Genomic DNA, 27,761 nt, shown 5'->3' with positions numbered 1-27,761 from the left:
GCCATACCCGCCTCCCAGTGTAGCGGAGGAGCAAGCCCAGGCTGTGCCAGGCCTAGGGTGCCCCTCTCCAGGCATGGCTCTGCCTCTGCCACTGACATAGGCACCGCCCCGCACCTTGGAGTCATCACGGGAAGGGCTTCAAGATGTTGGAGTCAGCAGGAGATTAATTAATCAAAACCTGAACACATCTGTTGTTAATTAATTCCATGCCAAAGGTTAACTCTTGCTTTTCTGGGTTTCCTTTCCCTTTGGCAGGAAGAGGGAAATAATGGTGGGGAGTTGGTAGCCGCCTTCCTTCCTTTCCTTAGCAGGGAGCATGAACTGGGGAGGGAAGGGGCCCCAGAGGGCATCCGTTCAGGTGCTTTGTAGGAGGGTCGTGGGGAGTGTTTGCTTTTGAGTGTCGTGGCCCATGGACGTTACTCACGAGTGCTGAGGAAATCCGAGATGAACAAATACCTTTATTTACAGCAACAAATAGAACAGACCCTCCCCCCTTTCCCTCTGTCTCCTTCCAGTCTTTTCTATATCGTTCTCCCTCCACCCGGCCCCAGGTCCAAGCCCAGCCCTGTCTGCTCGGGTCACTGTATGGGTCGGGCCCTGACAAGAACCCAGGAAAGGAGACTGGGGAGGGGCTTGGCTGAGGGCAGGGTGGGGTGTCTCTTTTCACATTTTGCTGTCCTTTAAGCCTGGGGCGGCAGCGGGAGGCGGGCACCTGGAGCAGTGAGAGGTAGAGAAGCACACAGCCCCGCCCACCCCTGCCTCCCCGTGTTCCTGCCGCCTCCCCCAACTTTCACAGTGTTCTGCAGCCCTGGCAGCTGGTCCAGGGGCAGTTCCCACCCTAGCCCTCCCCAGCAAGGTCCTGGGTGCCATCTGTCCCTAGTAGCCAGCAGGAGGACAAGCTCTCTGTAGTGGACCCAGCTTTTGTGACTGTGGCCTCCGGAGTGTGCCCTCTTCTCACTGGGCTGGGGTTCTGAGAGGGCACTGGGTGGGGGAGACAGGACCAGGGGAGGGGGCCGATCGAGCTTTGCATGACAGTCCTGGGGCCATCCCCCTCCCCCCGGGGGTGACACTGCTGGGAGCTCGGCGGGTCAGGAGGAGAAGCAGAGCCCACAGCACTCCATGCAGATCTCCAGGCAGTCGGCAGACTCGCAGCAGGCGTCCAGGATGCCGCAGTCCAGGTCGCAGGGCAGGTCGCAGTCGGCGCACTCGCCGGAGCCGCAGCAGCAGCAGCAGAGGCACGAGTCCTCAGAGCTGCAGGAGCCGCAGGTGGCGCAGTCCAGGACAATGTTGCACAGCGTCAGGAACTCGCAGAACAGGCAGGACAGGATGCAGTGGACGCAGCAGTCTGCGGTGGGAGGGCGGGGTGGAGAAGGTGGGTGGCACGGCCAGGGGCAGGGGACCCAGCCACAGCGGGACTGACAGGCGGGTTCACTGAGTGCTCACTGCCCGGCAGCAGTCAAGCTCATGTACCCCTCTGGCAGCTCCATTAAGTGGGGGCTGTGAGGAGCCCCCAGGCACAGAAAGTGACTTGCACACACAGACACCTACCGGGTAAGCTTAGAGCAACGGTTTGGCCCAGGCGGTCTGGATTCTGAATCCCTGCTCTTAACCCCCCTTAGTCAATTATTTCACAAACGTACAAGTTCCAGGCACTGTTCTAAGCGCTGGGCATGAACTGAACTCATTTAAACTTGCAACAATTCCATGAGGAGGGGCCGCCATTAGCACCCACTTTACAGATGAAGAAACTGGAGTCCCTTTAAAACATACCCGGAATCCTACCACTCTGCTCATCTCTGCCAAGGCCTCCTCACTGGCCTCCCACCAACAACGGGTGACTCCCTCTCCCTGAATCTACTTCTCACACAGTGGGCCCCTTGAAAAACTTCGGTGGGATTCTGTCTCTGCTGTGCTCGGAACCCTCCAGGGGTTTCCACCTCACTAGAAGTAAAAGATGAAGAGCTCACAGTGGCCCCTAAGGCCCCCCGTGATCTGGCCTCCTTCTGTACTCTGTCCCCCGGATCATTGCTGTGGCCACGCTGGCTGCTCCTGGTCATGTTCCTGATCCCCGACCCCCTCCCCCCGCAACCCGGAATGCTCTTGCCCCAGATGAATGCTCCTCTCACTCCCTCTCCTCCTTCACTGCCCAGATGTCACCCTCTTTAATACCACAACTTGTCCACCCCACCCCAGCACCCCCATCCCTTTGCCCTGGTCTGCTTTGCCGGTCCTCCATAGGACTCATCACCTTCCACTGCACTACACAGCTTTTTCTTCCTACTAAAATGTAAGCTCCGAAAGGGCAGGCATCTTTGTCTGTTTTGGTCACTGATATGTTACAAGTCCCTAGAAGAGTGCTCCGCACATTGTAGGTGCCGAGTAAATAGATAGATGGTAAGTGACTTAATGCATGAGCTCCCCCTTGGGCACTCAGCACTGGTAAGTGGTAGAGCTGGGAACTGAACCCAGAAAAACTGGCTCTGGAATCCATGCCTGAAAGCGCTCAGTGTGCTGCTAGTGTGCTGAGCCAGCACCCCTCCCGGGGGCCAGGCCGTGGGGCGGAGTGTCCCGTTTCCCTGACTAGGTAGGCCCCTGGCACAGGCTGGTCCTGTGACAGTCTCACATTGCCACGGAGAGGGTCTGACTTGCCCACCCCTTTCCCGTGTGGGCGGCGGGGGGCGGGGAGTGGGGTCTCGCACAGCTGCAAGCAACCCCTGCAATCTATCCACAAATGATTAAGAAAGTGCTCTTCCAATGCTAACCTGATGAGGTCACTGCCTTGTTTAAAACCCTTCGATGGCTCCCCGTTGCCTTCCAGATAAAGTCTAGGTCCACAGCAAGGTTTACAAGGCACCCCAACCCCCTGAGCTCCAGCCTGCCTGGACTCCCATTTTCTACCATTCCTCACCTTGAACTAGGTAATCTAGCCACACCAGCCATTTCTCAATGCTGTGCTAATAATGCTCCCTTCCCCCACAAGCTAGATCCTCCTACTCAAGCTTTAAGGCTTGCTCAGACTCCTCCAGAGCCTTCCTAGGCTCTCCTCTCCAGCTTGCTCAGCTAGAGAGGGTTCTCATAATCCCCACGTGTGTGCGACTTCATCACTGTATTTATCACACCATATGGTGATTACCTGTTGTGTCTCTCTTGAGAGCTTTGTGAGGCCATGGACTGGGTACCCAGGACACATCACAGTGCTTGGCTCATAGCAGATGCCCAGTATACTTTAAAAAAGAATGAGTACCTCTTTCATCAATTAAATTGTTGGGCAGAATCTGCTCTACAGGGTGGGAAGGTTTATGAATACGCTATGTACAAATGTGTACACTGAATCCTGTTTGCAGATGACCAGCCAGAGTCCCTCAATATGAACAGCAATCACTTAAAAATTCTGGGGTTAAGGTCAAACACCACTGAGCTAAGGGAGCTGGCTCCCATGCTGAATTGATGCCCGGTGGGGAAGGGGGAGCTGGCTGCCCAGTGTGACCCTGCAGAGGACCTCTGTGTTGCAGGGACTGGTGTATCTGGGTCCTCTGACCTCCCACTGCACCTTGCAGCCCCTGGCCCACCTCCAACTGAGCATCTGATGGTGCATCATTTTATTCTGCTAGGTGTTCTGCTCTCACTAAACAGATGGTCCACTCCTTGAGGAAAACTTGTTTCCAGGAACTGGATCAGCCCAGATGGCTCCATTACTTGTTACATCAACTCTGGGAGAGCAGGGGTGGGAAGGGTTGGCCTTGAGAACGCAAATGTGTCTCAGTTTACCCAACAATCTCTACAAGGTTCTCTGATTTGAGTCTTGCATCAGATTTCCTGGAGAGCTTGTTAAAAGCAGGCTCCTGACCCACCTGGAGGTGCAGATGTTGTGGGCCTGGCATCGGGCTGATGCTGTACTTGTAGCCAAAAACCTGGTGAAGATGCTGCTGCTGGTCCCTGCATCCTGCCTTGAGGAACCTGGCTTTGGAGGCCCCTCCTAGGGATCAGTGGGGTACTTACCTTCCTGTGCCTGGAGAGGGATCTGGGAGGCAGCCGATTTGGTGCTGCCCTTGCTTTTCTTGCTGCCCTGGCTGGCAAGAGATGGGTGTGATTGCAACTTCCGGTGGGCCTTGGGGCCACCCAGGGCACCATTCCCCGAGCGCCTGGCGCTGCTCAGCTCTGAAGAGTGGCCAGAGCCATTCGCCAGTAGTGGGGTGTAGCCCAAGGGGTTCCCCTGAGGCTGGCCTGGAGAGACAAGGAGAAAGGGGAATGGAAGCAAGGTGGGGGGCTGCCCAGCCTCCCAGAGCTCTGCTCTACTCCTGCTTGCTTTGTTCTTACATGTACCACAGGTCACCCAGATGGACTTGTATCTTGCATATGGAGAAACTGAGGCCCAGAAAGCAGAACTGACTTGCCTAGAGGCACACCATGAAATAGCAAATTGAGCCTGGCTCCTGACTCCCGGGCCAGTGCTCACTCCAGAAAAGACGAAGATGCAAAGCAAGGGGAGGGGCTCAGAGCCCTGGACCCTACCTTCGTGCCCCACATGAAATCCATTCTCCTGCTCTTGGGATCCTGGGATTTTGGCAAAAGTGATGGCAGTTGGGGGTGGAGGGACAGGGACAGTTTGGCTGGGTGGCAGAAGACAGTGGTGAAACAGTTAACCTTCATCTCGGCCTCTGCCAAGCCCCCAGCTGTTTTTGCCCTTGGTGTGCTGGGTGAGTTATTAGAAACATCTGTTTGGAGATGAACGCCTGGCTCTGGAATCCTGGGGCTCCTCACAGCAGCCCCTCTATCTCCTGCTCCTCCACTGCCCTGCCCCATTGGCCTCTACGGTGTGACTAGCAGGAGTTTGCTAAAGGGTCTGAAGAGAAGATGGGAAAATGGAGGCCAGCTGGAAGACCCCTGAGGCCAGGAACACCCGAGTGCCCATCCCAGGCTGAGACCAGACTTTACCTTTATCAGTGGGGTGCAGGAAAGCTGGCCATGGAGATCTCCCAGAATACCCAGTTCTTTCCCTTACCTCACCCAGGTTTGCTCACCTGAAAGGCATAGTTCTGTTCTCACGACATGAGAGCGTGTGTGTGTGTGTGTGTGTGTGTGTGTGTGTGTGTGTGTGTGTTAGAGGACTAAGAAGGGGACACGAAGAGCTCTGGGACCCTCAGCTGCTCAGGGCAGAACCTGGGCACTCCTGGGCAGGACCCTCGGGTCCTAAGGACCTTTGTAAACCTTAGTCATGTCCATCTCTCTAGCACCGGGGTCTGGACCTGCAACTCCCCCCAGGCCTGGCCTCTGTATTTGAACTGTGGTGGGAGGAGATGGAAGGGTGGAGGCTGAGGAGAGGGGACAGTGGCCTTGTTCCCATGTGTGCCTGAGGGCGTTGGGCCTTCTAGTAAAAGTAGCAGTCATGCCACTGAGCACTTACTGCATGCCAGCTACTATTCATAGCCCTTAACATGGCAGTTATCCTTTCGCTGGACCTTCTCAGTATCTCTACAGGGCTGTACTCTCCTTTTATAGATGAGGAAATTTAGTCCCAGAGAGGTATAGTGACTTGTCCAAGGTCACACAGCTAGTAAGTGTCAGAGGTGGACCAACTGGGGCTCAGGGTACAGAGGGTGAGGAGGGGGCAGAGGCTGGGAGACAAGCTGCTATTATCACAATAGTCACTATGCTTATAACCAGTAGTTTACATGTTCTGAGCTGTTACTAGGTGCCAGACACAGCAATAAGAGCTTTACATGTAGTGACTCCTTTAAGTATCACGATAGATCTATTGTTAACCCCATTTCACAGATGAAAAACTGAAGCCCAAAGAGGATAAATCCTGCCAAAGATTCCACAGCCAGGAAGTGAATGGGGAGAGGATGGAGACTGGGAGAAAGGGGTGGAGGACAAGGTGCGGAGTCAGGGGGAGGATGGAGACAGGACTTTGGAGAGGCTCCACGCTGGGAGAGGTGTGGCTGGTGCCTGCATCTGGGTAAACAGGGTTAAGGCCATGGGAAGTGGCCAGGCCTGAATCATCATGCCCCCACCTTTTGGCCCCATGGGGGTGACTGGGCTGAATCCTTGGCCAGCTTTGGTGCCCCCTGCCCTCTTGCCTAAACCTGGGCACAGTGACCAGAGGGCGGGCATGTGTGGTGAGCTGAGGGCCCTAGGGGGTGTGGGCAGACACAGAGCTTGCCTGTGGCCATAGCTGTGGGGTGGCCATGAGGGCTGAGTCACAGAGCAAACATTCAGAGCCCATAGACACAAGAGTGTCTGTCCAGCTCCCACCCAGGCCCCCTCCTCCGTGGCTACGGTGCTGACCTCTTTCTCTCAATTCTGCTAATGGGCGTGTCCAGAGGCGGCTGGGGGCAGTGTGCTAGCAGGATTTAGTAACCCTGACTCCCAGGGAGTCCAACTTCGCCCCAGATGCTCTGTCTGAAGTTGGCTTCCCACTCAGTAGCCCAGCTAGGCAGGCAGGCATAGGAAAGAGCACTGGCTCGGGACACCTGAGTCCTCCAGCTATGTCCAGGCTGAGCAGCTCTCTGTGTCTCAGTTTCTTTGTCTGCAAAACGGGCCCGGCAGTAGCTAGCCTGCTACCTCACTGCAGGCTGATTCGGAGAGCACATGGGCTCTTTCAAGGAAAGAAAGTCGGAAAATTCAAATGTGTCTCTAAATTTGGGAAATCTTCTTAGTAATTACAAAACAGTTCTGGCTACCCCTTCCCCTACTTATGAGGGTCAGGGTGGAAAATCCTCTCCTTCTCAGGACCTCCTTGGAAAGCTTGAGCTGAGCCTGGGAATGGAGCTGGATTTTGCTCCTTTCTCCCCAGATCAATGGGGGGCGTCTTTCCTTCCTTTTGCCCTTAAAACCCTGAAGGATGGTGCTGCACTGGGCTCTGGCTGCCGGCCCCCAGCTCCCTGCTCTCTTCCTGAAGTACAGGTGCTCTTGCCATACATCCTCACGCTCTCTTGTCCTGAGCCATATTGTCTGGAGCCTGTGTACACTCGTTTTGAACTAATTTTATACTGATCCTTTTGTACGTAGAGATAGTCTTCTTACACCTTATACCTTTCCACTGGCCACACCTCAAGGTCCTGGCCCCATGCTAGGCTCCCATGGGTCCCCACTGCATTTTTGCCAGACCATCTGGATTGAATTCCCTAGCGCAATCCATATATGTTGCCACCCTAATCCCCTGGCTTCCTAGGACTCACGTGTCACAGCTTCTGTGGGGACATCGAGGTCAGTGCTGTCCGAGGCCTGGGGGGCCCCAGGGCCATTGCCTTGGAGCATGGGGGGTGCCACCTCCTCCAGGGAGCCCTCCTCTAGCGCTGCCTCCGTAGGGTGAGTGGATCCTGTTCCTACCTCCAGCCCAGGCAGGAGGGATGGAGTCTGGGCTAGGGAAAAAGCAGACGATCGAGGTGTATTTTTCTGGTGCCCTCCCGCTTGTCAAGCCCTGGTCCCTTTCCCACAGCCCGGAATGCCATGAGCCCTCATTCTTGGCTTCTTTACTCCATCTGGCAACAGTGCCAGGCTCCAAATAGAAAGCTCCCAAACCACAACACGTGAGCAAGCAAGGGTGTGTGAATGTGTGCATGTGTGTGCCTATGCACATATGTGCACGCATATGTGTGCGGTGTCAGGGAAGTGGGGAGAGGAGGCGGAAATACAGAGCAGGAGAGACCAGACAGGTGATCGGCGATGGAGAGATAGGGACAGGCATCAAGAGTGACAGGGAGAGAGGAAGAATCAAAGGGATAATGAAAGGTAGAAGCAAAGAGAGATAGAGCTTCAGAAGGCGGGACATTGGGCATGGAAGGAGAGAGCCCCAGAAACCCAGTGACAGACAGCCTGGGACAGGAGGAGACTCAGCAATAGAGTAAAAGTCAGAGATGAAGAGAGAGATAAAGACAGGGTCAGAGACAGAGGCGAAGGAGAAGGGAGCGTGATGCAGGCAGAGCGAGAGGGAGACAGACAGTGAGAAATTGGGTCAGAGAGAGGATGATAGCAAGAGAAAGAGACAGAGAAAACCTGGCGTGAGGAGAAGGATGGGCCTGAGGTGGAGGGGCTATGAGCAGGAAGAGCGACAGAGAGATGGCCTGAGAGGGCTGGGAAGAGGTGGACCGCAGCCACATGTAATTACAGTGACTGGCTCAGCCCTCTGTGCATGGTGGGGTGGGCGGAAGGAAGGAACGGAGCCAGCCTCAAACCCACAGCTCCTGAGGCAGCAGGACTCGGGGCCCCCTAGGCCCGGGGGAAAAAGGTTAGGGGGATGGGAGATAGAGGATGAAAATATAAAGGGGTGCCAGCTCCCACACCCTCAGTCACCGGGGATAGGGAGGCCTGAGGTGGGGCGGAGAGCAGGAGGGCGAAGGAAGGGGTCGCGGGGCCAGACTGGGCAAGCACGGGTGCATCCTGAGCCTCTCACTAGACCCCAGGTTGTGCGGTCAGAATAAAAGGGGCTTTAAGAGGCTGCTTTCCACATGCCATATTGGGAGTATGGAAGACATAGAAACAAGAGACTCAGGGACACAGAGACCAAAAAGGCACAAGGAGGAGGGTGCCACAGGGAGGTCACGAAAGATGAAGAGAAAGGGCAATGAAACCCAGAGAGTAAAAGATCCACAGCTGCGCGAACGCACCACACAGAGACCAAGAGAGAGACATAGGCAGAGGGACCGAGGGATCGGGAGACAAAGACTCATTCTGGAACTAGAAACCGATCAACCAGAACAGAGGGGCTTCCATGTGGGGGTCTGAGCTGTCTCCCAATGAGGCAGGGGTGGGGGGAGAAGGGAGATAATTACAAGGATCAATTCAGGCTGCGCACACAGGCCTGGAGGATGGGGGCGTCCTGAAGGGAGGAGATGATCCAGGGGCTCCCCCGCTTCCCTGGGCCCTGGGCTTCCTTGTTCCAAAGATCCTAGTCTCCCATGGCCAGGGGGACAGAGGCCCCAGAGGCCCAAGATGAGTAGCTTGGAGAACAGCAGGCCCGAGCAGACGTGCTCAGGCCTGCACAGGGCAAACCACAGGCTCTGCCTGGAGACAAGAGCTGGGGCTGGGAGGCGGGAGGGGCTGGGGCTGCTGTGACTCTTGGCGGACACCAGAGTTATGTGTCGAGAAGCGCTCATGGTGCCCTCAGCTGCTCCAAGGAGCCAGGGAGGGGTTCCCTCTTGCCCCATCCACTCTTTGAGCCTGCTGAGAGCTCCCATCACTACCTGGGTTAAGGAGAGCAAAGTCAAATGTCTTTTGGAAGATCACAAGGCTGGGACAAGGTGGAACAGGTGAGTGAAGATGACACCCAGGGAGGGGCAGTGCTGCCTGCTAGACGGCACCTCGCCTAACCCTGAGCCCTGTCTACAGCAGCTCAGACAAGACTCTTAGGGCTAAGACTCCAGGCGGTACATAAAGTCAGAGGCTCTGGGCTTGGGTCCTAATTCCTTGGAAGGGAGGGGGCCCTGCATAGCTCCAGCCTCTGGCCCAGAGGCATCTTCCCATGGCCCTGAACCCGGAGAGCTGACTCTCCCATGTGGTGCACTGAAAAGAGCCTGTATGAGGAGCTGTAAGATCCAAGCCCTGGTTTTCACCAGATACCAGCTTGGGCAAGTTACCAGGACTTGGGTTATCTTGTGTGTAAATGGGGGTTACTGATGCTTATCCCTCAGGGTTTTAGAGAACAGATGAAATATTTAGCAATGCCCTGGCCTGAAGGGCCATTTATGAACCCTGCTGTCCACCCACCCACCCACCCACCTGTCGTCCCTCCTCTTCTTTCCTCCTTCCCTCCCTCCCTCCCTTCCTTCCTTTCCTCCCTCCCTCCCTCCCTCCCTCCCTCCCTTCCTTTCTTCCTTTCCTCCCTCCCTCCTTCCCTCTCTCCCTCCCTACCTTCTTGTGCTATTTGGTTTAACATTAAGCAGCTACAATGCACCTACAATATGTCAAGCACTGGGTAGACGAAATGAGAAAGACAGGCAACGGCCTCAAGAGTTCTCTGTCATGGTGAGGTAGGGAGCAGTGACACATACCAAAGGGCAAGAGTGACAGTAGGGACAGCTCTAGGAATCGTGGAAGCACAGAAGAAAGGCGTGTGTGTGTGTGTGTGTGTGTGTGTGTGTGTGTGTGTGTGTGTCTAGAAGCCTTCCTGGAGAAGACAATGCCCACATTGGGTCTTGTATAATCAATCAGTTAGCAAGGAAGGGAGAAAGATGATTTTAAGAAGAGCAGCAGGAACCAAGACCCCAGCGTCATCAGCTGCAGTGTGAACAAGGGAAATGACAGCCGCGTCGTGGTGTTGAGGCCGGTACACCTAGAACGACAGTTGGGGCCTGGTGGGCCCTGTGGTCACTTCACAGGCTTCCTTCTGAGGTCATGCGGTACACAGGGGTGACCCCATCAGTTCTGAAGTAGAAGGAGCCAGACCGTAGCTCTCTGGGCCCCGAAGGTTGAAGAGGGAAAAAGGCAAGAAAGAAGGTTGGGGAGACTGGCCTCCATCCCGGCCCTCCTCTCCCAGTGCCAGCACCCGCTAGGCAGTCTCTCTTAATAGTCACCTAGAGAGCTGGTGACCTCAAATCTGGTGAGAACAGGTGATTCCAGACAGCACAGACTAAGTCTCGAAGAGGCCTGTATTGCAGGAAACCTGCCATTCTAGGGTGAGCATCAGAACTCAGAAGGAAACCAGGAAAGAGAACTCAGACCAGTCATCTTTATCTGGAAACACAGAGGGCCAGCTCTCCTGGGGTCAGCAGGGGGGGCGGGGCAGCAGACGGGACCCAGCAGCCACCCGAGGGAGCAATGCTGAGGGCAGGAGAGGAAACTGTGCCGAGTGCCAGAGACCTGGAAGCAGAATAAGAAGAAGTGAGAAGCAGTAGGGAGACCTGATCTGCGAATGAGATGCTGCCCAGAGGTCCCTGGTGCCAAGATACTGGACCAAGAAACAGCTCTCGCCAGGAACACATGGAGCAAAAAGGCAGAGAAGAGGCAGAGCCCAAGTGCTCAACCATCGAGAGACCAAAAGAGCCCAGTTCTCCTTCTCGAGAACACAAGACCCTGCTGTCCAGCCACCAAGAGGAGAACAACTCTGAGGAAAAATGCCCAGAGGATATCCAGGAGGGTAGAAATATGGATGGGCTGGAGGGAAAGGTGGCCGGCGAAGGCCAAGGGCCGCTGTGTGTATGTGCAATTTGTATTCTACATAAAGGCCCCTGCCAAGGGGTCAGAGGTGGGGCTGGGGACCCTGGTTGTGTTCTCGTCCTCCTGGAGGTGCCATCTTCTCGGCCAGCTGCACACCGGCTCCATCTGACCAGAGGGCCACCTGTATATAATGCACACAGGGGGCCATACATGCTGGTGGTGTCTCTGAGCAGAAGCCCCAGCCCTGCACCTCTCTCAAGGGTCCCTCCCCATCTACAAAGGGGGAAATACAAAAAGGCGACAGCCCTTTGCCTTGGCACACTTTTATCCCTAACACAGGATAAAGTTCCGAGTTCAATGCCCTGAGTTTTGGAAAGACACCCCTGGAAGGGAGTGGAAAATCATGTTTAAATTCAACAGCCCAAGAGGGAAGGCTGAGACTCACAACTTGAGCAGGTACCCTGTGGGCTCCCTCTGACTCCTAGACCGAGAAGGAGTGGGGAGACCGCCTCCAGATGGGATGGGTCCACTACAAGCCTGGAAAGTGCCCACAGGGCCCTTGGTCTGAAGCGCCAGTGCCTGGTCCCTTACATCCAACCATCTCCACTGACTTTGTGGACACTGGATCTAGGCTTTTCCCTTGGAGCTCTGACCATCTCTGGAAGGAGAGCCAGGATCTGATCTGATCAGAGAGTGGTGACTGGGACTCCATATTCTCCCCTTGGCCTGACAGTCAAGGCCTCCGTCTTTATCTTCAACCTAATCAATGACAGGGATCCTGTGTTCCTGGCAGACTGAGCTCTCGATGGTCGCAGGCCACCACTGGGCCTTCTGACCAATCCACCCATGCTTATATTGCTCCTCTTGACCAGAAGGTTCTACCATCCCTTCTCCCACTCCCCAAATCCACCCATCCTTCAAGACACAGACACAGCTCAGGCTTCACCTCTTCCTCTAGAGAGCCTTCCCTGACCCCTAAGCCAATAGTCCCTCTTTTGAGTGGCCCACTTACTGAGAAATTAGCACACAGCATGCCCTTTTGCTCATTAGAATTTGGTAGTGAAGTCCTGGCTCCTGGACCAGACTGCAGCCTCCCTAGCTCAGTCCCTTGGGGCGGCGTCAATGCTCATCCCTGTACCATGGTGGGTGCTCAGCAAATGTCTGCTGGTGAGGACTGAGCTCTGGAGTTTGGAATGTCCCAAGTCAGGGAAGGAAAGGAAATGAGAGGACGAGGATTAGAGTGGCACCCACCTCCGAACCCCAAGAAGGCAAGAACGTGGACTTGCTTGATACAGGCTTGTGTCACACTGGTCACAGTCCCAGGCCACCGGGCCGAGGACTGGAGAGCCTGAGCTGGCCAGTTAGGCTGGGTCGGGTTGGTTTTATTTTAGGGCTGAAGGCTCCAATTCCCCAGGAAATTCAATTTAGACCAAGAGCAGGAATGTGACGCCCCAGTGCTGGGCAGAAATCTGCTGTGGATTAGGGAGCCAGGCTCCAGGTCCCTGTGAGTGGGTGGGGAGATAACACTGGGGGTGCCAAGGGTGTGGGGGCTTGGCCACCTGCCTCAACCAGAGCTGCCTCGAGTCCCCTTCACCCCGTTTTCATCTTAAGCAGCGGAAGGAAGGGTTGACTTGTTCCCTGGCTGTCTTACCAGCAGGGTCCCCAGGGGCAGCACCCGCCCGCCCGTGGCCTTGCTGTTCTGTCAGTGCTCGGCAGGGAGGGTGGGGGATTCTGGTCTCAGATTCAGGCGTCTGTGGGGTTTTGGCTGGGTCTCCTGCGGTTTGGGCTTCCTGGGAAGCAGCCTCATTCTCCCAAGGCGGCAGAGCCAGGCCTCCTCCTGTTATGAAAGCCACATTGTCTGGCCCAGGCTGGGGAGGGGGCTCACTGGGGGGGGGGGGGCTTCAAGTTACAGCCCAGGGCTCAACCCTCCCACTGGCCCACCTAGCTCTTGTCCCCTGCACTTCTAGCCCCCTCTCTCCTTGTGGGGGCTGAGAATGGGTTGCATAAGGGAGAGGATCTTGGAAAGAGGCAGTGGAGCAGAGAGCAGAGAAAATGGATAAGCAGAGGAAGAAAGCAGGGAAATGAGAGGGTGAAAGAGAAGCAAGAGGCTGAGAAAGAGAGGAGGCGTGAGAGGGGAGAGAGGTAGAGGGGAGAATGTACCACGATGAGGAGAAAGAGCCTTCCCAGACCCCTGCCTCTAGGTCTCTCTAGATTGAAGGAGCCCAGTTTCTGAAGGAGCTTATTCCCCAGAAGGCCCTGCTCCAGGCACCCACAGAGAGGAGAGAATCTGAGGGTTAGTGGGGATGCGCAGCGACACATCAGTGTCACTATGTGCTGGCCTTGGCCAGGTATCTCCCACTTGTCTCCACTCTGCGGGAGGCCCCCCACCACCTCTACAACCCTGGGCATCCAGGGTGCCAGTGTCCTCAGCAGGTAGACCTGGGTTGCTGAGAAAGGCCTCTCCAAACAGGCAGACAAGCCCATAAGGGTGGATGTGGAGACCCAGGCCAGAGAGAGGGAGGAACTCATCCAAAGCCATGCAGCGAGTTAGTGTCAGAGGCCCAGCACCAGACCTTCATTACTCAGATACCCAAAGAGGGGACAAAGAGAGTCGGGGTAGGTGAAAGGAAGCCAAAAAAAATTAGATTCACCTGGAGCTGGGATTAAAGTCATGAAATCTGGGCCTATAGATCTGCACCCCACTCCTCTGCCCCTAAACAAACCCCAGAAGTTCCCAACTTGTCTCTGACTCTGCGTTCCATTGTGAGCCTCCGCTCACATCTACACAGTGAGGGGGACTGAGAACCACGGCCTGCAGGACGCCCACCCTCAAGAGAGTCACAAACACTCCCAAAGTAGGGAAGCTCCCTCAAGAATCCTGGGGACCTTACAGACCCCATAAGTTGGGGGAAAGATGGGAGGGGAGGGGACGAAGGGGAGAGAGAAGAGAGAGAGACAGAGAGAGAGAGACAGAGACAGAGACAGAGAGATAGAGAGACAGAGAGACAGAGTGGGCCAGAGAGAGAGAGAGAGAGAGAGAGAGAGAGAGAGCGCGCGCACGAGAGAGTAGTGGGGACTGGCCAGGCTGGGGTGGGGAGGAAGGGGAGCAAGTGGACAGGCAAGGAGGGGAGGGGCCGGGTCCTGTGGCTGCTTTAAGCGTACAAAAGTTTTCAGGAAGCGCTGGGCGCTGGGTTGGGGGAAGGGAAGGATAGACTCAGACAACCCTAAACCCCTCCCGAGGCCCCCATAAATATTTACACACTGGGCAGAAACAGTTGGGACACAAATCCCAGACGGACAGACAGATACTGTGGTGTGTGTGTGTCTGGTGCTGTTGTGCTGGGAGTTGGGGGGAGCTGAAGCCAACTTGGCACAGTAGCTGCCTGCGTTAAGGCCCTGCCCCCAGCACCCCAGTCCTGGGTTCTCCTTGGTCCGGATCCGCGATAGTCAGACCCCCTCGCCCCACCTCCACTCAAGTTCCCCGAAAACTTTTCCTAGAGTCTTAGGGAGAAAAGAGGAGAATTAACACCCTTCCACCCCCAAGCCGCCTACCGTGCTCTCTACTCCCGGTCCTACCTGGGCCCGGTGCTGCGCTGGGGGCTTCATGGGACGCATCGCAGTGAGGGGGGCTCTGGCCACTCACCTGGGACATCGGCTCGGAACCTGGAGAAAACAGGGCTCAGCGGGCGGGGCCGACCTCCCCACCCGCCCCACCCCGCGCGTGCGGGAAATGGGGGACCGGCAAGGGGTGATCCAGCCGCAGGCGCGCTCCTCCTTCGATTCTAGAGCGGCCACCGACTAACTTACTCGTGCAAGCTGTGCGCTCCTCTCTCACCCCGCCGGGATCACCGAGCGGGGCTTGCCATGCGCGCCAGGCCAGGGCGCCCCCGCGGAGGGGCCACGCGGCTCCCTGGTGCCCGCCCCGCACCCCCTCCCCTCTCACACGCTCAATTCTCCCATTTCGGCGCCAGCTCACGCCGCGCGCCCCCTTCCTTCTTCCCTTTCTCCCTCCAGCCCCCTCGCTCCTCCCCTGCTCGCCTCTCCCTTCCCCTCTTCTCTGACCCACCCCCTCTCCTCCCCCTCCTCGCCTTCTCCGTCGCCCCCCCTCCCCCACGGCGTCCCTCCCCTCCGCCCCCAGCGCCGGGCTCGGAGCTGCCTGGGCCGGACACGTCTGTGCGCGGGGCGCCGCGGCCCGAGCCCCCACAGGAAGCCGGCTCCGCGCGTTTCCTCCGCGCTCACAAAGCTGGGCCCCAGTCTCCCCAAATCTCCACCCTCCAGGCCCAGAGCCCGGAGGGGCTGCAGAGGGGGCTGGGCGTTCTCCTGCGCTAGTCTTAAACTCTGCAAAAGTTTTTGGAAAACCAGGAGAAAGAGAGAGAGAGAGAGAGAGAGCACTGTGAACACAACCATCTCTCTGGTCAATCGTCTGAATAATTGTGGCCCCCCAAATCTCGTCCCAAAGATAGGAGTGATTCATTTCCTCAGGCACCCTTTGCCCACCTCCTCCGTCCCGCTTGGGGTCCTAAGCTGGGTGCTCGAGGTCTGGAGCTCACAGACGTCGCGCCCACCCCTCCAGAGGCTGTTCCTCCGGGAAATCCGGTTAGTGTCTAGCTAGCCTTCCGAGTCCTCTAGCAGCCCCGAGCATCCCTAACCCCTCAACCCCTGCCAGCTGTGCGTGGGAATTCGTGTAAGAAAACCAGTTTTGGAGGCAAAGAGAGCTCCGAGTTCAACCCTCCTTTTGGCTCCAGACTGGACTCCGAGGCCTTCCAAATTGCGGGCGCGCGGGGAGAGAGAAGGGAAGGGGCCCTTGCAGGCGGGGACAGCTGGGCGGCACATCTGGAATTGTGAGTTGGGTCCCTCCTCAGGGCCGTGGGGATAGGAAGAAGCCGCCGCCAGGCAGCCCAAGGGGGTTCAAGGACCCGCGGCGTAACCCCGGGACCCGGTCCCCGAGCATGAGAGAGGGCACGGAGCCTGCGGGCCGGCGGGTGGGACTGGGCGGGTCTGTGAGATGATCCTCGGGTGGGGCCGCCCGCTGGGGTGACAGCGTCTCGGCCACACTTGACCGGGCCGCCTTGTAGACTTGTCTGGGCTCCCCACCACGAGGGCCAGTGAGCAATTAGGGAGGCGGCGACGGCGCCAGGCCAGTTCTCCTGGTCCCGCGGAAGTGGGGGGCTGGGACGCGGGGATCCGAGTGAGGGACTCTCCCACCCCCTGCAGTAGCTACTTACTGCGCTCGAAAGTCCTCGCGGCGCCGTCGTGGCCAGGACTGCCGTGGCCTCCACGGCGTCCGCGGCGCTCCCGCCACACGCGCCCGTGTCCCCGGGATGAGCCCAGGTGGCTGCAGCTTAAAGAGGGAGCCCCAGACCGGGAGGAGGAGGTCTTGCTCCCGGGGCCGGGCTGCCTGCTGCGGGGACCTGGCCTGGTGCCCCGGGAGCCAGCAGCGATCAGGCTGCCGTGTGGGAGCTCTGGAAACGGGGTGGACTCCCCCTTCCTGGCAAGGGCTGAGTCACCGGGACGCACCCGCGCCGGGGCTTAGCGACTGCTGCATTCTTACCGGCTTACCTGGGCCTGAAGGCTGGGCCTCACACGCCTCCGAGGGTGGGGTGGGAGGTAAGGGGGGTGGATATTGTCTCCAAGGGAGCCCCCGCCGCCTCTCTCGGTCCTCTCTTGCGTGTAGCACCCCCCTCAGCCACAGAATTTAGCTCTACTCCTCTGTCCCTTTCTCAATCTCTATCCAGGGCCCCCAGACTCTGAATCAGCCCAGTTCCCAAGCCTTACTGTGCAAAGTCTCCTGCTGAGCTCAAAAAAGTCCTCTGAATCTGGCCCGTTACTAATATGTCTGGTTTGTTGGAAATGTAAAATATGCTTTAAATTTAATCCCACATTCTGGTTATACAAGTGTGCTCAGTTCGTGAAAATTCAGCACGCTGAACATTTAAGCTACATGTGCATTTTTGTGTGACGATTACACTTGAATAAAAGTTTTAAAAAATCAACACCCATGACAATCAATATTCCACCACAGAACATGGTAGGGTGTGATGGCCAGGTGGTGGGCCTTGGCCTGAGTCTCCAGTTTAGACCTCAGCTGCACTACCCATGGGTTTCCTCGGGGAAGTTCCTTCACCTCTCTGAGCTTTAGGAAGGATTAACATTGGGGTCCTCGATGTGGAACCCAATCATTTCATTATTATCTAGGACCAGGACTAGGATGAGGAAGATGAGGCACTTGCCTGGGCTACAAAATTTAGGAGGGTACCAAGATAAATAACACTGTGGTCCAATATTTTAAAAAACCAAATCAGCAAATTACAGCCATGCCAGTCTATTTTTTATTGGAACCTAGTTTATTTGGACCAGGGCTGGGATTAGGGTGAAATGAGTGATCTAGGATCTGCAAGTTCAGAGTTAGAGCCTGTCTTTATTCGAAATGCTGGCATTTTGTTCATGATGGATGTTTTGGTATCGATTTTGATTTATATATATATTGCAGGAAAATATTATTTATCTTGATTACTGAGTATTTTGATACCCCTTTAAGTTTTGCACCTGAGACAAATACCTTGCTCACTCTAAGCCTTATAAATCTCACCCTAGTCCCTGGCCAATTACTGCCTCTTCCTGAAGGACCTGGCTAGGACCCAAGGGTAAATGAGCAGAGGTTGAAGTTGCCACCCCCCCCCCCCACACACACACATAACACTAGGTGGGCTTTACCCAGGCCCAGTTTAGCTAGGGCCCACTGATCAGAGTAAAATGAAGCATCCTTACCATGACCTTCAAGCTCCCTGAGCTGAGCTCTACCTGCTTTGGCCTTCATCTCCCTTATTCGTTCCCTTCCAGCGCTGCTGCTTCCTGGATTTGTTTTGCCTCATGTGCTTGTCTCAGGGCCTTTGCACTTGCTCTTCCCCTGCCCAGAATGTGCTTCCCCTAGATATTCGCATGGTCCCCTTCCTCATTTTCTTATTTCCTCTGTTTATGTCACCTTCGTAGAGAGGCCATCACAGACCCCTCACGCTCTGTCTTTTCACGCCACTCGATTATTCTTCATAGACTCTTTCACCACTTTTTCTATTACATATTTGCTTGTTATTGGTAGAATGAAAGCTCCAGGGGAAAGTGGGCTTTGTCTTGCCTGCTAGTATATTCCCTAGAATTGTGTCTGCCACAAAGAGATCAATAAATATTTCGCTTCACAGATGACAGAAGACAGAAGGCCAGAGAGGGGAAGGGGCTAAGGCAAGTCACACAGTGAGATAGTGGCAATATTTTGCTAAATCCCAGGTTTCCAGACTACCAACTCAGCTCTCTTTCCTGTCTCCTGGGGCTCATCCACATCTCCCCTCCCCAAGAGCCCTCCAGGCAACCAAGGGTGACAGTGACCCTGCATAGATCTCCTATACAGTCCTTTCCACATGATGCACTCACCAGGCCTGGCACTTCTCCAGCCCCTGGCGTCCAACCCGTCTGGCGTCCAGCAGGCATGCACAGCTCTTCCTGGCTTCCTGTCTCTGGCACAGGGCCAGTCGGCGGCTGGGCTGGGTTCCACAGCTGGACCACAGCTGTGGTCTCCGCCTTGCCCTGGAGAATGGCTGACAGCACACTGTGGCGCAACCTCCCTGCAGAGGGCTGTGCAGAGGGGGATGTGTTTGTATGTAGTGAGGAGAGGCTGCTGGGTAGGGACTGAACACTCCAGTTTCCCTCCCTGATGGGCACTGAGTGAGGAATGGGACTCTAATCCGCCCCCTTCCTGAAGGAAGTGGTGTGCAATGGGGTGAAGGGAGCTCTGAGCCCCAGGCCTCATTCTAGCCCTCTCTTCTAGTCCCTGTGACGGGAGGTAACAGTGCTGTGTCACATTCAGCAACTGTCAGTCGGGTATGCTCTGTATGCCAGACCCTTGCTAGATATTTCTAGATTTGTTGCTTCGTTTAATACACACCAGTCCAGATAGTTATTATTTCTATTTTACAGATGAGGAAATGGAGTCACCGTGAGGTGAAGGACTTGCCCATGGCTGTACAGCTAGTAGTAGGTGGTCCTGGGACTTGTACCACATTTTCTGAGGCCAAGTGTAGTGCTCATTTAATTCCCAATAGGGCCTTTAGCCCATATAGAGAACTGTTATATTCCTATCTGCCCAAGTTGGAGACATGGCCCTGTGCATCCCTCCTCTGTCTCATTGGTAACCGGAGTACCAGGAACTTGGCAGAGGATTGTAGACAGAGTAGGGTTTGGTTTGGTGTCATGGAGACTCATTTTTCATCCTGGCTCACTCACTTCTACCTAGCTATGTGATTTTGGGCAAATCATTTGAACACTCTGAGCTTCCAGTTCTCCTGTGTAAACCTGGGATAATAGTTCCTATCTCTCAACTCAGGGGAGAACTGAGTGAGCAACTGGTATAACATCATCAGCTCTCAGTAAATGTTAACTCTTGCCCTATGCTTTCCTCCACCATGCCCGTTCAGCAGCAAGGAAGCATCGGAGGGAATGTCTATTATTGTGAATTTTATGTACGAACCCTTAGACACTGCTTACTATGCAGTGGAAACACTTTATACGAATTTACCAGTTTAATATTTGTGATATTAAATATCAATTAATATTAAATACTTATTTTCCCTATTTCACAGAGGAGAAATAAGCAGCTTGTTTAAGCCCCGCAGCCTTCCAAATCATTCCCTTTGACACCATCTTCCTCGGTTGGGGGAGGTGGCTCAGGGCCTCGGGGATTCTCTACTCTCACTTGAGGTTTCTTCCCCTTCATCTCCATCATAAGTCAATAAAATCTGAGCTATCAATCATGTATACGTGTCCTCATGCAGAGGCTTAGTAATTCAACTTTATAACAATTATAAATAAATCTGTTAAAAATTTCTGGACAGCGCCAGCATTTGGATTTTTAAAAAATACTTTATTTTTTAGAACAGTTTTAGGTTTATAGCAAAATTAAGTGGAAAAGATTTTCCGTGTACCCCTTGCTTGCACAAAGGCACAGCCTCCCCACTATCAACATCCCACACCAGAGGGCTACATTTGTTGCAATCAATGAATTTACATTGTGGCATTATTATCACCCAAAGTCCATAGTTTACATTAGGGTTTGCTCTTGGTAGTGTGCATTCTGTGAGTTTTGACAAATGTTTAACAACACATATCCACCCACCATTATAATGTCATGCAGAGTTGTTTCGCTGCCCTAAAAATCCTCTGTGCTTCACCTGTTCGTCTCTCCCTGCTAACCCCTGGCAACCACTGATCTTTTTACTGTCTGCATAGTTTTGCCTTCTTCAGAATGTCGCATAGTTGGAATCATACCATGTAGACTTTTCAGATTGGTTTCTTTCACTTAGCGATATGTATTTAATGTTCCTCCATGTCTTTTTCATGGCTTGCTGGCTCATTTTTTTTTTTTTTTTTTTAGCATTGAATAATATTCCGTTGTTTGGATGTACAACAGTTTATCCATTTTCCTACTAAAGACAACTTAGTTGCTTCCAAGTTTTGGCAATTATGAATAAAGCTACATAAACATTCATGTGCAGGTTTTTGTGTGGACATAAGTTTTCAGCTCATTTCAGTAAATACCAAGGAGTGTGATTGCTAGATTGTATGGCGAAAGTAGGTTTAGTTTTGTAAGAAGCCACCAAACTGTCTTCCAAAGTGGCTGTACCATTTTGTATTCCTAACAGCAAAGAATGAGAGTTCCTATTGCACCACATCCTCATCAGCATTTGATGTTGTCAGTGTTCCAGATTTTGACCCTTTTAATAGGTATGTAGTGGTATCTCACTGTTGTTTTAACTTACATTTCCCTGATGACCTAAGATGGGAGCATTTTTTTATATGTTTGTTTGCAGTCTGTATGTCTTCTTTAGTGAGGTCTTTTGCCCATTTTTTTAGTTGAATGATTCACTTCCTTCTTGTTGAGTTTTAAAGGTTTTGTTTTGTTTTTGGTTTTTTTTGGTATATTTTAGATAACAGCCCTTCATCACATATGTCTTTCGCAAATATTTTCTTCCAGTTTGTGATTTTTCTTCTCATTCTCTTGAAAGTGTCTTTTGCAGAACAGAAGTTTTTAATTTTAACAAAGTCTAGTTTATTATTTCTTTCATGGATTCTTTGATGTTGTATTTAAAAAAGTCATTGCCAAACCCAAGGTCACCTAGCTTTCTCCAATGTTATCTTCTAGAAACTTTTTAGTTTTGTGTTTTCATTTAAGTCTATGGTTCATTTTGAGTTAATTTTTGTGAAATGTGTAAGATCTGTGTCTAGATTCTCTGTTTGTTTGTTTGCATGTGGATGTCCAGTTGTTTGCTCCATTGTATTTATTGACTTTGCTCCTTTGTCATAGAGCAGTTGCCTATATTTATGTGGGTCTATTTCTGGGCTTTCTATTCTGTTCCATTTATCTATTTGTCTGTTCTTTCGCCAATACCACATTGTCTTGATTACTGTAGCTTTACAGTAAATCTTGAAGTTGAGTAGCATCCGTCCTCCAACTTTGTTCTTCTTCAATATTGTGTTGGCTATCTGGCTCTTTTGCCTCTCCATACGCAAATTAATTTTTAATGGCTTTATCAGGATATAATTCACAGACAATACAATTTACCCATTTAAAGTATACAACTCAATGTTTTTTGTTTTGTTTTGTTTTAGATTGTAGTAAAGTACATATAACAAAATCTCCCATTTAAACTATTTTTAAGTGTACAACTCAGTGGCATTAATTATTATGCAACCATCATCACTATCTATTTCCAAAACTTTTTCATCACTCCAAACAGAAATTCAATAACTATTAAGCAATAACTCCCTGTATTAGTTTTCTAGGGTGGCCATGACAAAGTATCAAGAATTAGGTGGCTTAAAATAATAGCAATTTATTGTCTCATGGTTCTGGAGGCTAGGAGTACGAAATCGAGGGGTGAGCAGCTGCCATGTTCTCACTGACAGCTCTAGGGGAGAATCCTTCCTTGCCGCTTCTAGCCTCTGGTGTTGGCTGGCAATCTTTGGAGTCCCTTGGCTGGTAGATCCATCACTGCAGTCACATGGCCATCTCCTCCCTGCATCTTCACATCGTCTTCCCTCTGTGTGTGTCTGTCTCTGTGTTCAAATTTCCCTTTTTAAATAAGGACACCAATCATATTGGATAAGCCAATTCTAAGTGGCCTGTGACCTCAGCTTAACCTGGTTAAATCTGCACAGTTCTTTCTAAGATTAACATCACATCCTGAGGTCCTGAGGGTTAGGACTTGAGTATATCTTTTTGGGAGGACATAATTCAACCCATAATATTCCCCATTCTTCCCTCTCCCTAGCTTCTGATAATCTCTAATCTACTCTCTGTCTCTATGAATTTGCTTATTTCATAGGTATTTCATATACTGTAAGTGGAATACAGTATTTGTCCTTTTGTAACTGGCTTATTTTACTTAGTGTAATGTTTTCAAGTCTCATCCATGTTGTAGCAGGTATCAGAACTTTATTCCTTTTTATGGTCGAATAATATTTTATTATATAGATATACCTTATTTTAAAAACACATTTACATGTTGATGGACACTTGGGTTGTTTCTACCTTTTGGCAACTATAAATAATGCTGTAATGATCATGAGTGTACAAATATCTGTTCAAGTCCTTCCTCCAAACTATTTTGATAGGGCACCTATATCAATTTTTAAAAATTGAACATCAATCACAATATATGTCTATTTACTTATAAATCATATACTTGTGCTATTGTGTTAATGTACATAATGATGTATATGTATACATACATATAATATACATAATAAAGATACATCAAAGTAAAAAAGTGAAAAGTAAATATGAATGAAGTATATTTAAATAGGTGTTTCTTTCTTAACCCTACCTTGGAGACAATGATTTACTGCTCTTTCCGAAAGACTAAATGTGATTGCCGGACAGTCTTGCTTGAACCTACTGCTTATAGCTTTTTCTGGATCTCATATTTCTTTGACAATCTGATGGGAGATGTGGTCATTTTCACCAAAAACTCCCCCTCAAGTAAACATAGCTTTTCCAATACAAGTTGGGAGACTCATGGACGCTCAGAAAGCTTCGTTTAAGATTATTTGCCTTAACCTGAAATTCCAGGGGTGGAATTTTAGGCATCTGCATGGAGTGGCATTTGGAAATGGAAAGAGAGAATTTTATGCACTTCTGTGGCCCTGTTCTGAGTCTGTAGAGTTTTTATTTTAAGTGTGTACTGGCAAACCAGGTTACTTTACTTTCTGAGTCTATAGGTTTTTGAGGGCCATCTGGCATTGCTGAGGAGAACAAACAAAGCAAAATAGATGGAAAGCACAGAGAGTGGGATTGGGTCAGATAATCAGAAAGCCAAGAGAATAAATCAGGTGATGAAGGAAGTGGTGGAATTGAAGGGGTGTATTGGCCAGTGTGTGTGTGTGTGTGTGTGTGTGTGTGTGTGTGTGTGTGTAACCTGGTTCCCAGATGACCATGGATTCCCATTGGTCTGGCCTAAAGCAGTTAAGCTGATGGGTGAGATGATATCAGGTTCCTACTAAGGGGAAAGATCACTGCGAATTTGGGTTCAGGGTTTCCTTTCTGCTTTGGGCCTTGCAGTAGTAAGAAGCAAAGCATTTTTACATTTATCACCTCATTTATCGCCATCCGTATCAATTAGTATCCTCTCAGGAAAACAGAGACCTTTCCGAGCGCTTCAAGTAGAAGGGGTTTAGGTTTAATACAAGGAATTGGTTACAGATGTCTTCCGAGGGAGGAGGTGATGTCCAGAGGCTACAAAGCTGCTGCCATCCCTGGGCTGGAATCCACACGCCCACACTTGGCGTGGAGCAGCTGGAACAGGTGTCATGAGCAGCAACCACGGAGCCCGCACGCCTAATGATGCTGCAAAAGCACCTACCCCGCGTGTCTGCCACTGCAGCTGCCACTTCGAAAGTCACCTGCAGAAGCCAATCATGCCCCTTCACCCTCCCTCGTGCCTTCCCATCTCTCACTGGGTCCTCTCATTGGCAAAAACCGAACTGCAGTTTGGGAAATGTAGTTCTCAGACTGCCAGTACCTGCAGAACACACAGGGAGGGAATGAAGCTGAGAGCCAACAGGCAGAGAACCAGCATGCCACAGTAGCTACCTCAGATCCCCACTAGAAATAGAATCACTGTTTACCAGTGTATTTACTGTCTCCCCTCATCAGAGGACAGGGTGCTATTTGTCCACCACACTTTCTTCCACACCTGGAACCCGGGCTTGAGTCAGCGCTCAATAAAAATATTCCGCCTGACTGCTTTGTCCTTCCACAAATAAAGAGGGTAAGTGTTCTCCGCTTTTAACATACAAAGAAACCAAGGTCCAGAAAGTCATGACTTGCCGAAAGAGACCCAGCTGCCATGACACGCCCATCTGGCAAGCTTCAAGATGGATTTGGGCAAGGACAGGGCTGAGTCGGCAACTGCCCGCTCCCCGCCACACCTCCTGGTCTGGCTGCTCCTGGCAAGCCATGAGCTGTGATGTAGATCTCTTTCATGTCTCCATGTGCTCATAGAGCTGAGACCAAGAAGGGCTGACTCAGTCGTGACCTCCTCAGGGTTGGTAACTTCCTTCTGCCCCAGGAAATGGGGCATCCTGAAGGCTCCGCCAAAAGGGCCACAATCTAGGTCAGGTAGTCCAGGCAACTGAGGCAGGGCTGGAAGAGACAGCATCGAGGCTGTACACTGGCCACTCCCACCTCTGTTCCCAAGGGTGGATCCCTCTACTGCAGAGTCTGCTATACCTATGGTGACAATAAATCCCAAACCAAAAATTGCTGCACATTTTTAATGTGTCCTTATGACACAAAATGGGAGAGAGTTAGGAATAGGGTTTACCCTAGGGTTTCTCAGTCTTGGCACTAGTGATATTTTGGAGCCAGATAATTCTTTGTTTTGAGGGGCTTTCTGGGGCTTCCTAGGATATGTAGCAGCATCCCTGGTCTCTACCTACTAGATACCAGTAGCACTCCCTGACTTGTAACAACCAAAAATGTGTCCAGACATGACCCATGGGTGGGTGGGTGGGTGGGGGGTGGGGAGACAAAAGCACTTCTGGTTGAAAAGCATTGGTACAAGCCCCAAACTCAGGAGGTGTCTTGACATTGGACATCCCAGTCGCCAGGAGATGGTGCCCAGTCTGGCAGAAAATATAGTCCCTGCCCTCAAGAGAAGAGGCACAATCCTGCCCCTAGTTTGAGGGAAGAGACAGACCCTAACCTCAGAGGAACTTCTGAGCTAACAATAAGATCAGACAGCCCTAGAGAAGAAAAAAAATGCGTGTTGAAGAGCGCCGACTTTGGAGCCAGAATCCTGAATTCAAGTCCTGGTTCCACTATTTACAGGACAAGTTACCTCTCTGTACCTTGTTCTTTATCTGTAAAATGGGGGGTAATGGTAGCACTTATCTTGTAGAGTTTTATTAAATTATTCATTATTTTATTTATTTTTATAATAGACTTTGTTTTTTAGAAAAGTTTTAGAGTTACAGAAAAATTGAGAAGATAGTATGAAGTTTCCATATATGTCACAGCCAGCTTTTATTATTGCTGTTTGTTACAATTAATGATACGAGCTCAGGTATATGGTAGGGTGCTCCTTCATTGGAATTTATCTGATGTTTCTCTCAGGTTTGACTGTTGATGTTGATTTTGATCACCTGAGTGAGGTGGTATTTGTCAGGTTTCTCTATTGTGAAGTTATCCACTCCTTCCTGACTATGTTCTTTGGAAGGAAGTCACTATGCACAGCCCACACATAAGGTTTCTGTAAGACTGAATAAGAAATGTCATGCCCTTAAACAGTGCCTGGCATGTGGTAAATTCTACCTGATGATTTGCTATGATGATGATGATGATGATGATGATGATGATGATGGGGAGGCACCCTGCAGAGGAGCCTGGACAGTGCTTACACACCAAACATACTTAGGACAACTTGTAAGATAGTAAGCTGTGCTAGGCAGAAAAATGACCCTTCCCCAAAGATATTCCAGGAATTTATGAATATCGTACCTTACATAGCAAAACAGATTTTGAAGATGTGATAAAGGGTATGGACCTTGAGATGCGAAGATTACTCTGGGCCAGTCTCGACACATAAATCCTTCTAAGTGGAGAAACTTTCCTGGTCGAAGGTACAGAGAGAAGGTACAATATGATGAAAGAAGAATGTCGGAGAGATGGCAGCATAAAACTCCACTTACCATTGGTAGCTTTGGGATGAAGGGAGGGGGCCATGGGCCCCAGAAAGACCTGTATCCCTGCCAACACCTTGAGGTTAGCCCCATGAGATCTATGTTGGACCTCAGAACTGTAAGATAATACGTTTGCAATGTTTAAAGGTGCTGACGTGTGGTAATTTGTTACAGCAGCAGTAGGAGACTAATATACGTACTGGGGCTGGAAGTAGAAATAGTCCTCAAGCAGATATTACTATTTACTGACTTCAGCGAATCAGCTTCTAGCCCTCTTTCCCTGCAAACTCAATTCTTCCCAACAATTAAAACAAACAAACAAACAAACAAACATTGATGCTGATTCTGCCATTTCTTGAGGGCCAACTTCTCATCAGGTACTTTGCTAGGCTTTTTTTTTTTTTTGCTTTTTTAGAACAATAAACGCCTTTGTTACATGAGCTGAGATAGGAGAGAGAAGGACTTTTTTGCTTTTTAGGGCCTCGATTTTCCTGATAGAACTCCAGCTCCTTACCCTCTAGCACCCCACCATCTGCTTGGCCATATTGGCCTGGTCGCAAAGTGATGGATGCAAGAAGTTTGCTCTGCTGGAACTCTCTTCTAGAAGACTGATGATTTGGGCATTCTTTTTCTTTTCATCATATTTCTTCTGAATTTTCTGAGCTTGTTTTTTGTTTAAAATCTCTTCTGCCTCAGGAGTCAGCTCGGCCCCTGTCTTGCAGCCTGGGGCCAGTGCAGAGTGGAACTCCTATGACTGTTGGTACTGTGTGCTGTCCGTGAGCATGGTGCCGAGCTTGCCTGGGGTCTTGGTGTGGACCAGTTCCTTGACAACACTGATAATCCTTGTCTTGAGCATACAACACTCGGAGCCCCAGGAGAAGTTTTCCAGGTCCAGCCTTGAGGCACAATACTCTCTGTTGCCTCCTCACACACACGGACTGTGAGTACGTGGCGGGGACCAACGGTAGTCTTGGCAGCGGGGCGCCCCAGATCATATTTTCGCTTCTTGTGGTAGGACTTTCTCTTGCCCCAGGTCTTGCAGCCCTTGTACCAGTTGTCCCAAGAGATGCTCATGGCTTGGCACTGGCTGGAAAGAGCTCTACTAGGCTTTTTAAAACATGGCATCATTTAATCTTCACCCCATACCATACTCCCTCCGTATTACAGCACAGACGAAGGGAAAGACCTTTTGCCCTTGTTGCCTCCCAGGTCGGCTCCCTGATAATAATGAACTCTCAGCAAGATAGAGGTGGCTCTTCAGTGAGCTGAAGCCCCTTTTAATCCAAAGGGTTAAAGGAGGTGTGTTTGCTGTCTTAGAGGCCTCAGTTCAAGACTCCCTAAAAACAATCCTTGTAGATCTATCGGAACATTGGTAGAGTATCTGGAATATTCTGTAGTCACTCACTCACTCATTCATTCATTCATTCATTCAATAA

General features: G+C 51.5%; 1 protein-coding gene and 1 pseudogene across 4 annotated transcripts; both read right to left on the bottom strand.

Moving 5' to 3' along the window:
- Positions 1 to 438: 438 nt before the first annotated feature.
- On the bottom strand, positions 439 to 16,569 carry MDFI (MyoD family inhibitor). Of its 4 annotated transcripts, none has more exons than XM_036217875.1 (5): positions 16,323 to 16,569; positions 14,650 to 14,760; positions 7,182 to 7,364; positions 4,000 to 4,224; positions 439 to 1,345 (listed from the first exon to the last, which is right to left on the bottom strand). In XM_036217875.1, the coding sequence occupies exons 2-5, from the start codon at positions 14,747 to 14,749 to the stop codon at positions 1,089 to 1,091; spliced, it is 765 nt and encodes a 254-aa protein (XP_036073768.1). In that variant the 5' UTR covers positions 14,750 to 14,760; positions 16,323 to 16,569; the 3' UTR covers positions 439 to 1,088. The 4 variants fall into 4 exon arrangements, with proteins under 4 accessions (XP_036073768.1, XP_036073769.1, XP_015984265.2 ...); XM_036217876.1 differs by having other exon boundaries at positions 14,674 to 14,760; positions 16,323 to 16,566; XM_016128779.2 differs by lacking the exon at positions 16,323 to 16,569 and adding an exon at positions 14,905 to 15,088 and having other exon boundaries at positions 14,674 to 14,760.
- Positions 16,570 to 24,149: 7,580 nt separating this feature from the next.
- Positions 24,150 to 27,399, bottom strand: LOC107501929 (annotated as a pseudogene).
- Positions 27,400 to 27,761: the final 362 nt, after the last annotated feature.

Source organism: Rousettus aegyptiacus, unplaced genomic scaffold (genome assembly GCF_014176215.1).
Source record: "Rousettus aegyptiacus isolate mRouAeg1 unplaced genomic scaffold, mRouAeg1.p scaffold_m13_p_1, whole genome shotgun sequence".
Lineage (NCBI taxonomy): Eukaryota > Metazoa > Chordata > Mammalia > Chiroptera > Pteropodidae > Rousettus > Rousettus aegyptiacus.
The sequence above is the reverse complement of the archived record's forward strand: the minus strand, read 5'-3'. Positions and strand labels throughout refer to the sequence as shown.